At 46.3% G+C, this 11155-nt stretch overlaps 1 protein-coding gene across 3 annotated transcripts in view; it reads right to left on the bottom strand.

Moving 5' to 3' along the window:
- Positions 1 to 295: 295 nt before the first annotated feature.
- The window catches only part of KRTCAP3 (keratinocyte associated protein 3), a 187091-nt gene continuing 176231 nt past the window's right edge, over positions 296 to 11155 (bottom strand). For 2 of the 3 annotated variants that reach the window (XM_069605471.1, XM_069605473.1), the window contains exons 5-7: positions 3654 to 3788; positions 3115 to 3213; positions 296 to 2293 (exon numbers count right to left, since the gene is read on the bottom strand). In XM_069605471.1, coding sequence (XP_069461572.1) covers positions 3121 to 3213; positions 3654 to 3788 — 228 coding nt within the window. In that variant the 3' untranslated portion in view covers positions 296 to 2293; positions 3115 to 3120. The remainder of the gene's footprint in view (positions 2294 to 3114; positions 3214 to 3653; positions 3789 to 11155) is intronic. The other variant, XM_069605472.1, reaches the window with a different exon arrangement.

Genomic DNA, 11155 nt, shown 5'->3' with positions numbered 1-11155 from the left:
GCCCCGGATCTTTTCCAGACCTAGCAACACCCTTGGATGCAAGGGTAATTATTTGGCATCTAATGTTACAGCCCGCCTCCGCGCTGACCTCCAGTAAAAGTTTGTTTGTAAGACGTGGACAACGAGCAATAACTTACTAGAAAATTGTAATTGACCAACATTTGCTCTCACACTGAAAAATAGGTTGTGAAAAAGCTGGATCTGGGACTAAAAACATCCAATGTAACTCCAGACACAGACAGCATGCTTTCACCCAGCAAAAAATCATAGGAAATTCACAACTCTACAAAAGCAGTAGAAATCACACACACCTTTATTTACATTATATCTTGCATTAAAAAAACAAAAATAGAGGTTCACTATTAAAAATCAAAAGGAACAGGTAGTGCAGGAAATGGCAGCCAGATGTATGCAATAGTTCAGTCAGATCCCAGAAATGTAAACTAAAGAGTGGTCAGGAACTGCACAGAAGATATGGCCTAACTGGCGTCCCCCACTATAAAATGGCGACAGCTATGCACAGCACTTCAATGCACTACGGAGAGAGTAATCTAGACCGACTTTTTGAGCAGAGCTTGGCACACATACATGAAAACACTTGGATTAACACTGTGTGGCACACACTGTGTACATTCCACCACGTGCCTGGTGGTGGGGGGAATTATGCCAAGATCGGAAAGGTTATGGGGAGGGGCACCCCACCACAGATGCACAGGACCTTCTCCGGTCATTAACGATCATAGCCGGCACTGACTGCCAACCTGGCTGCAGTGCATTCAGCCCACAGATTGCCTACAGTATGAAACATTAAAGAAGCCACTCTGCCATATTTCTGGTCTTCCTCCAGTTCAGGGATGGCTACAAAATGCTGCAGCAACATGTTGCCATGCGCCACTTGAAACCAAAAACGCTGGCACAGAAGGAAGGCATTTCACACACAAAATAATCTGGGACGCCATCTTGTTTGGCACAGGGACCGGTCCTTCTAAAGGTCTGTGCCAAACCCCATGAGTAGGAGGAATTTCAGAACTACTAAAGGTGCTTTAAGATCACATCTTGGAATGTGAATTTCGCTGTATGGGCTCCTGGTTGCAGAACTGTAAACCCAAGTGCGAAGGCTCTGAAATGCAATAACTAGGGTGCCTGGATTCAGAAGGTTCCTCTTACTTCAAGGCACCAGGACACTGATGTGAATTCTAGAGTATGGCTCCTGGAGCCACTAAAGTAGAGTAAGCGCCATGGCTCCTAAGCAACGGAACATGGATCTGCCTGAATGGGTCCTAGACAGGTGCAGAGCACCAGGCACAAAGATGTTGGCAAGTCCTTCTAATCCCTGTGGGAGTCGGAACAAGTTCCAATAAGTAGGAACTAGCATGGAGTAAGGGTCCTAACGTGCGAGCTCCTTTGCTTTGTGCTCTTGGATCAGTGTTCCCACAGAAGACCGTCAAGGGGATGGGTCATCTCCAATTGGAGGCCACTGCACTTTATCTCCTGCAGTTTTAGTCTTCATGTCATTAGACCTCTGGCTCTCTGATTTACAAGTGAAGCCTCCAGGGGCATCACAACACGCAGACCACCACCAAATCTTATTCCCCAATCAAATCCATTCCCTAAAGACGAAGGACAGCCAGATATGAATAAAGCAACATTGCAGTAGAGTGGCATAACTGCTTAAACGCCGCCGCACAAATTCATTTAATACAAGCTGGATCCAAGCCCCCTACCGTAAAGAGCTATGCATATTTCATGCTTCCAGAGGTCAGTTAGTCTACTGGAAATCTCATTACCCGAATTTAAAAGAAAACAGTACTTAAAAAAAAATAAAACGTTATTACTCCAGTATATATCCCTACCACTCATCAGAAATAGAAGGCTAGAGGTGTACTAAAAAGGCCCTACCCTGGCACGGCATAGTCCCTGCTCCAGGCCACACCAGGACACCATCCAAGGTTCAGCAGGAGAAGGCTCCCACGTCGTTCAAGCAGCAGATTCCCGACTGCCCTGCCCCAATACGGAACCACGCATTACGTTCAGTGCACTCATCACAGAATGCTGCATTATACCAAAGCCTAAAACTATCCAATGGTTGGAGACCATCGGCAACAAGTAGGTAAATGGAGTGTGATCTTCTACAGAAGGCGATCTCACGGTCCAGTCATGTTGGGGGATGGAGGAGTTTCGTGACGCAATAATCTGCAGGTTTGAATGCCAGCAAGTGAAGTCCAAGCCACATTTCTCCAATGTGTTTCTTAATGTACAGTACCAAGAAGGAGAAAATATCTGCTGACGGCATCTGAAAAAGGGAGATTAAGAAATTAAATTAGTAAATCCTCCAAAATGAAAGTAGCTTTACCTTTCAACAGACAATGAATAAAACTATCCGAACTCTGCACTTTTCTCTAATGGAAGCAGCAGGCTGTGCTGGAGACAACCCTCACGATTGGTAGATCCAGCAAGCGCTTAACCAACCAATAACTGCCTCAGTGGTCACCATCGAGGGGAATTCCCTCTACACACCCATAGACCTGCCTATCCTTTGAGATCAGCATCAAAACCTTTATAATGCTGCTAAAGTTGCTTGGGAGAGGCTTCCTGAGCCAATGGAAAAAAGGCATAAATCGGTTAAAGGGCCATTGCTTTAACCCTTTTATTCTGGCAAATAGGTTTTAAATATATTAAGACCACTGAAGCTTGCGGAAATCATGTGGACATGCTGTTCTACATGTAGACCATTGGAACAAAAGCGACCTCTGATGCAAAAATTGACGCAAATAGAGCCACTGAGTTGAGTAGGGACAGTTTTGTACCGTCTTGGTTCAGGACAAAGTAATGTGGAGGCAAGAAAAAAAAACCTTTACATTACAAAATTCAGAAAGACTACCACATGCAACAGACCGTGGTCTGCTCTTACGAGAACACATTTAGTAGACAGCCTAAAATCCATCACCTAATCGCACACCATCCCTCAAGTATGGGTAGACTAGCTTGGGCTGGAGATCATCTGCTACACTAGTAAATTGGCACCTTTTCCTGTGTCTGCGTAGTGATCAACTCTACGGCCAAGTGGCACAACTGGAATCCCTCCAGAATCGAGGAAGCAGGACGAGGACATACCGCCATTTAAGTTGGACATGCTCTCACTTCAGTAATCAGCTGGTGCGTCTCCTTCCTGTGGTATTCCGAAGAGTCTTTTCCACCTTCTTCTGCCTGTAACTAAGAAAACGACAAGCGCCAGTTTAGAGAATATAGCTTAATCCAACTCTTACGAAAAAGCCCATCCAGAATCCAACATGGCACTGGTTTTAAATAGGCGTTTGCTTTCAAGAAGCCCATCCCAATTCAGAATGCATTTTTATGGAACAGCTGAAGACCAGTTAGAAGAGTATTTATTTAATAAATAAAATAAAAAATAAAAGAGAAATGATTTTGAGTTGGCAAGTGCCAGTTGGCAATTTCTCAGAATTATTAAAAGCTTCACAAAGTTTCAGCCCAACATGCAAAATGAGGTAATACATGATTTTGTGCTTGAATGGACGAGTAGATTATATACTATTATGCCAAATTATGAGGAATGCGATTTGCTTGTGAAAAGTAGCACCAAGACTGCATCCTGTGGCGACAGCACACTGATCAACGAGCTGTTGGGTACAAACCCGATCATGGATGTAAGTCTGCCCGCATGGTCCTATTCCTCGAAGGATAAAAGACACGACGCAGCAGCGGATGGACAGCGCGGCTTCAACTGCCGATAAGATCATGGACGGGAACCAGAGGGCCAGCGTGGTGTCCTGAAAATCACAATAAGAAGAGTTTAGAACATAGGGTGAAACCACTCAATACATCCGGAAATGGGTTTGAGGGGATCCAAGAAACAAGCAAGATCAAGGAATACATTGAACACTGCTCAACAACGTGCTTGAATGCAAAGGGGCTGAGGGGCAGGGGGTGATGTGGGGTGGGGGACAGATCATGATCCTCAGCAGACTATGCTGCTGGCTAACTCTCCCCATCCACGCCACTTGCAGAGACAATACACAAGATTACCACCATCAGATAGAACACTTCAAGGATCCTGAAAAGACTAAAATGGCAATGCATTACTTACCGTAAAAGCATTTCTGATGGTTGTATCTGCTTAGATTCACATGCTGTGCATAGTCCGACATCCAGTGGTCACTGCAGAGTATTGCATTTTGTTTTTCGTAGTCGAAAAGGGGACGTCGACAAGGCGTGTCCGTAACACTATTCCTATAGTGACGTGCAGTGTACCCACAATCCCTCACGGATCGAGGTCCCTCTGTATTTTTTCTGCCCTGAGGGAGCCTATTAGACGTGAGTGAGTACAGAAAAGAGATAAAGGATGTCTATGTTCCTTCCATCCGAGCGGGGAGGAAGGGTGGGCGCATGTGAATCTAAGCAGATACAACCATCAGAAATGCTTTTACGGTAAGTAATGCATTGTCTTCTGATGTTTGTTAATCTGCTTAGAATCGCATGCTGTGCATAGACTAGCGAGCAGTACCTGGAGTTGGAGGTGGGTTGTGAGAAGGAACAGTAGAAAAAAGATGTCTTAATACTGCTTGTCCCACCTGGGAATCAGATCTAGAGTGGGCATCTAGACAGTAGTGCTTTGTAAAGGTGTACACAGAACTCCAGGTTGCCGCTTTGCAAATGGACTCGAGGGACATTTGCAATGAATGCTATGGTAGTTCTCTCTTAGCAAGAGTGTAACAGAGAGATGCATTGGACAATCCATCTATATATAGTGGATTTTGAAACTGCATCTCCTCCTCTTCCTGCTGCCACAGACCAAGCACTGATTAGTCTTTCTAGAGGTCTAGTTCTTTCCATATAAAACATGGTGGCTCTGCGCACATCCAGTTTATGCAGGCTCCTTTCTCCCAAATTTGAAGGGTTTTGAAAGAACGTCGGTAGTTCTATTGACTGGTTGACATGGAATTTAGAAATACATTTTGGTGCAAACCTAGGATGTGTGCGTAGAACCACCTTATCCTTGTGAACTGTTACAAAGGGGTCTAGTATAGAGAGTGCTTGTAGTTCACTCACTCTCCTAATGGAGGTGATCGCTATTAAGAAAGCAGTTTTAAGAGTGAGGTTCTTAAGGGATGCTTTGTGCATGGGTTCAAAGGGTGAGCCCATAAGCCTGGTAAGTACCACATTTAGGTCCCATCCGGGAGCTGGGTTAGCTATATGAGGGTGTATCCTCTTTACTCCCTCCATGAAGGCTTTAATAACTGGGACTTTCAACCATGACACTATGTTGAGAAGTGGTGTATGCGGAAAGTGCAGCTAGATGAACTTTAATAGAATAAAAGACCAATTCTGAGTCTAATAAGTGAGTCAGGTAAAGAACAATCTGTGTGGGAGAGCAGTCAACGGGGTTGATGCTCTTACCTCTCCTACACCAGATGACAAAACTCTTCCACTTGCTAGAATAGCAGTAACGAGTTTTAGGTTTTCTAGCCTCCCTAAGAATGTCCATGCATCTTTGTGGGAGCTGTAAATGTCCAAATTCTATGACCTCAGGAGCCAGGCTGCTAAATTCATGTTATGTGGGCATGGGTGTATCGTCGTGCCCCTGTCCTGTGACAGAATGTTGTACGGGCAGGGAAGTTTCACTGGTGGAGATAGACATCTCCATCAGGTGAGCGAACCATGGCTGCCGGGCCCACATAGGAGCCACTGGTATCATGGTGACTGGTTCCTGGTGCATCTTGTGCACTATTTTGTTGAGAAGTGGAGTCGGGGAGGGGGTGGGGGAGAAGCGTAAACAAATTTCCCTGACCATGTTATCCAGAGACTATTTCCCTTGGATCGGTTCTGGGGGTACCTGGAGGTGTAATCTTGTCATTGGGAGTTCTCCAGAGTTGCGAACAGATCTATTTCTGGGAATCCCCATTGTGTGAAAACGTTGAAGACTGATGTCTTCTCGTAACCGCCATTCGTACTCTGCGGGCAGAGGGAAGTCTCTACCGAGTATGTCTGCTAGCAGATTGAGTTCCCCTGGTACATGTTGTGACAACAGGAACATGTGTTTGAGAGCCCACTTCCAGATGTTCTGGGACAGCTTGGACAGTCCTGGAGAATGCGTGCCCCCTTGCTTGTTCAGGTATAACATGGCTGTGGTGCTGTCTGTGAGGACCATCACTGTCTTCCCTTGCAGGTGTGCCTGGAAAGCCTTCAGTGCTTTGAAGATCGCTATCAGTTCCAGCAAGTTTATGTGTTTGTACGCTACACTTCGAGTCCAAACTCCATGTGCAGTCTGATGGGATAGGTGAGCCCCCCATCCTGTGAGGGATGCGTCTGTGGTTAGTGTGGCTTCCAGTGCGGGGGTGGCGAATGGTTTCCCCATTACAAGGTTTTCCTTCGACCACCACCATAGCGACAGAACCAAGGCCTGCAAGACCACCACTAGATCATCCCATTGTTCGCTGGCCTGACACCACTGGCTGTTGAGCCACTCTTGCATTGGACACAGGCGCGCGTGAGGTACCAAATAAATACATGACGCCATCATTCCTAGCAAACACATTGCTTTGCGTACCGTCACCTCTTGACCGGCCACATATTGAGGGATCTGAAACAGAATATTTTGGACCCTCTCATTGGAGGGGAAGACAAGACCGTCCTTTGTTCGAATTAGAGCCCCTAGGAATTTTTTGATCTGGCTGGGGTCTAGGCAGGACTTCTTGTTGATGGGGAAGCCCAGTTGGAACAAAGGGTCTACAATCTTTTGGGTATTTGAGAAGCATGTCTCGTAAGAATCCCCTGTTATGAGCCAATCGTCGAGGTAAGGGTATACTGGGATGGACAACCTGCGGAGGTGGCCGCTGCCACTACCAGTACTTTCGTGAATAACCTCGGCGCTGACGCTATGTCGAAGGGTAGCACTCTAAACTGGTAGTGTTTGCCCTCTATCATGAACCTGAGGTATTTTCTGTGCGCTGGTAACATTCAAATATGAAAGTATGCATCTTTCATGTCCAGTGTTGTCATGTAATCTCCCTGTGAAAGCAGGGGGATTACTTCCTGTATGGTCACCATGCGCAATGTTTGAGGTTTGACAAATTTGTTCGCTGGGCGCAGATCTAATACAGGGTGCATGGTTAAGTCCTTTTTGGGTACAAGGAAGTACACTCAATAAATACCTTCCGTTACCTGTGATAGAGGCACGACCTCTATTGCTCCTTTTAGTAGCAGCAGTTCCACTTCTTGAAGGATGGCGAGGTGCTCCGTGATAAGCGTCGTCCCCTTGGGGGTCTATATGTGGGGGACCGACTGAATTCTATGCAGTAACCACAGGCTATAGTTGACAACACCCAGCGGTCTGATGTTATTCCCTCCCATGCTGGTAGGAAAGATGTTAAAGTGTACTGCTGTTGACGTTGGCGTCGAAAAAAGCGTTTGCTGCCAAATCCTCACTTATTGGGAGGCCTTGAGATCTGGTCTAAAGTCTTTAGGGTGTCGAAATCCTTCTTCGCGGTCTCCAGTGCGTTGTCCACCCCTTTCCCAAAGAGGTTAGAATCCTCTATTGGTTTATTAATGAACAACGCCTGGGTTTCTGGCTTAAAACCTGAGTTGCGGAGCCAGACATGATGCTTCAGAAGTATACCCTCGACTAAAGAACGGCCAGCCGTTTCTGCAGCATCAAGTGTGTTTTTAATGATGCTCTGGTTAACCAGAGTTCCTTCCGTTACGGTGGTTAACAAGCGAGTTCTTAAGGGCTCAGGGACTTCCTCGAGGTCTTGGCATAACTGGGAATCAGCATAACTTGCCAGTAAGGTATTATTATTATTGGCAATTCTGGTGGAAAAAGCTGCCGAGGCTGTAATTCTCTTACCCAGGGAGTAGATTTCTTTCCTTCCTTGTCCGGGGGGTGCTTCAATGTTGATAGCGGAACCCCTGCCCTTTTCCTTGTGGTAGTTACCACCAAGGAATCTGGTATTGAGTGACCCTTAATGTATAATGGGTCTGAAGGAGAGGGAGTAAAAAGTTTTTCAATTCTGGGGTTGACCCCTCTAACCAACGCAGGTGTAGACAGCGATGGGATGATTCGTCTCTTAACTGAGGCGAGGAGGGGAAGGGTCTGGCTAGTGGGAGGTTTTTCCTTAATTATTTTTTCTACAAAATCAATATTGGGATTAATTTCCCCAGTCTCAATTTCAAAGTGTGCTGCTGCTTTCCGTAGTAGCGCGTTGAAAGTGGGTTGGTCATCTATAGGTGACGGGTTCCTGACCGGTGTGGTTTGAGGAGAGGAAAGGTTCAGGATCTCAGGGTCTGTAGACGCTGTTGGGGACTGCCAAGGCTGTGAGCCACCTTCATCTGGGTCTTCTTCGAAGCTCCTCCCACCTATGTCAGGGTTTCCCTCAAAACCTTTGAGGTTCTGGTGGTCTTCACTATTTAAGAACAACTCATCCTCTTGGAAGTGAGAGTCTTCTTCAGTGAGGTCATAAGTATTAGTCTCCTCTTGAAGGGGGTCAAATAGTGTAGGATATTTAGCCCTGGGGTCCTCATGAAGTACCTCCCTTGGCCTCTTGGGTGTTTTATGTTCAGGAGTGGAAATAAATCTATCCAGCTTGTCCATACATGATTGGAATATCTCAAATGTGGTAACCCAGAACGGTCTGGAGGCGAAAAAGGAGGCGCCTCTGCCTGTAGCCGTCTACATCTGTCCCATAACTTCGAGGATAAAGTCCCTTCGCCTTCTGAGAAACCTTCTCGTAGGCTAGGGCCTTCCTTCGACGACGGCAGCGGTCCCTGCCTCCCTTCCGGCATTCTCGGCATCTCCCTGGCCTTGTGAGCGGGCTTCGGCTCTTCACTCGCCGTCCGTCTCTGGCTGTCAGTGAAAACTATACGAGCCAAGCTATCGACGATTAATTTCTCTGTCGAGGGTTCGTCTGGCGTCATGCTGGGCGGTGCCGAGTCTTTTTTGGCAATGGTCGCACTCTTACGAGGCGTGTCGCCTGGCATTTTGGTGGTAGCGCCCTTGTCTGCAGGTAGCCCAGTTGCTAGTTGCGTCTGCAATGGCGGGGAGGGCTTGCGACCCTTACGGTTGGTGGACGCCGCCGGTGGGCCCGGCATCTCCGTTGGCACTAGGGCTTTCTTTGTCTTCGACAAAGAAGTGCCGTGGGTTGTGTGCTTATGTTTATGTTTTCTGTGTTTGTCAGTGTCGCCGGGGTGTTCATTCCCATAAGTAGGGCGTGAGCCGAACTTGTTGGGGCCGGGGACAGACGCTGAGGAGCGGGTACGCTCCTTAGAGAGGTCTACAACCTCCGAAACGGAGGTCGGGTTATCACTGTCCTCGTCACACTCGGCAGCGGCGGGTAAGGAATCGGCTCTAGACATAGCGTAGGCTGCCCACCTCTTGACCCTGCGGTCCTTTAAAGTCTTTGGGCGAAGAAGTTTACAGGAGGCACAGCCGTCCTCGTTGTGGTCGAGGGGTAAGCAACGGTTACACCACTTGTGCTCATCTTTCCATGTGAATTTGCCCTTACATCATGGGCAAAATCTAAACGGAGTCCTCTCCGTAGCTGAGAATACAATTAAAAGTGATAGCGAAAGGCATTCTTAGAATTAGAAAGAAATGTCCCATGACCCCCTCTCTCCCTACTGTCTTACGCTGGTGCGGCCAGGCCACGTGTTCGGCAGCGCCGAAGGATCTCCTCCGTCTAAGTCACCGCCGTCGAAGTTCTTACTCGGCGCTGAAACAGCTTCGCTGTCGAAGGAGGGATTTAATGTAATGTATAATAAATAACGACCAAAGGGTCAAGTAAATGTTTTGCAATTTCTCTCGAATGAGCTCCGCGTTAAGACGACCAATATCTGGGTGAAAAAAAACAATCTGAGGGACCTCGACGCGTGAGGGATTGTGGGTACACTGCACGTCACTATAGGGATAGTGTTAGACGCCTTGTCGACGTCCCCTTTTCGACTACGAAAAACAAAATGCAAAACTCGCAGTGACCACTGGATGTCGGACTATGCACAGCATGTGATTCTAAGCAGATAAACATCACAAAATATGTTACAGAATAGTACCTTGGCCACTATTTTAAGAGCCAATTACTTATTTTAAAACCAATTCTTTTTTAGTTCATCATGAGTTGCACCTCTGATGGTCTGGATCCTCCAATATGGACAGAGCCAGAGGGTGGGCAGTCACAACCTTTCTGGGAAAAGGATGATTTAGGACTAACAGAACAATAGCCAATAAGGGGAGTAATGTTTTGCTTCCTGGTATGTCCAGTCTCCCTTCCTCCAGACCCATTGGCAGTTTTTAGGAGCACATGAATCCAGATACGGGAACATCAATTAATTGATGGCAATTTTAGGATCCATTTGGTTTCGGAGAAAAAAAAGGTAGGGTCATTTTGCCAGACCTCATTTTGTTAAGTCACTTCCTCCCCTACTCCTTTTAATGGCAGTGTTAGGGTCTTCCAATGCTCTTCCCTCAAACCTCCGCCCCCCCACATAGATTTTAGCTCGAACTACCAAAAGTAGCTCAACCAAAATGACCACTTATTTTTCTATGAAACCACCATATACATACAGAGAGCGGCTAAAGGTACATGGGGGTTTAAAGCGAATAATGTAGCTTGAGTGGATGGCAGCAAGGTTTACATTGCATTTGAACAGAATAGAGTGAACACAGGCTCAAACCATAAGGGGAGGTAGTGGCAGAGTTTGTAACAGGAGGCAGCGCATTAAGAAGCAACTGACAAAGTCTCTGTTATGACAATTTTTCTAAAGTCCAAGGGCTTCAGAAAACCATATCCGGGGCAGTATAAAACTCCACTCTTAGTAGAAGGCTCTACCACCAGAGAACATTTGGTAGCGAGAGTACAGCCAGGCCTATTTTAGGAGGGAGAAAGTGCTGTAGCTTGGTACAAAGAAACTGTAGCATGCATATGGTCCAAAGAAACACTGAAACACTATGTATTGAAAGAATAATTGGTTTATTTAACTACAAGTAGGCCCAAATAAATCTAGGAAATATAAGTACAATCACATAGCATATAAACACAATTCCAAAAACCAACTCAATACTTATGTTATACATACCAAATTATAACCTTATCTAGATTACACTATGCAATCAAGGGGAGTCAAACATGTAACATTCAGAACGGCATCA

This window comes from Ambystoma mexicanum, chromosome 4p, assembly GCF_040938575.1.
Source record: "Ambystoma mexicanum isolate Mex_15411 chromosome 4p, UKY_AmexF1_1, whole genome shotgun sequence".
NCBI classification, from domain to species: domain Eukaryota; kingdom Metazoa; phylum Chordata; class Amphibia; order Caudata; family Ambystomatidae; genus Ambystoma; species Ambystoma mexicanum.
The sequence above is the reverse complement of the archived record's forward strand: the minus strand, read 5'-3'. Positions and strand labels throughout refer to the sequence as shown.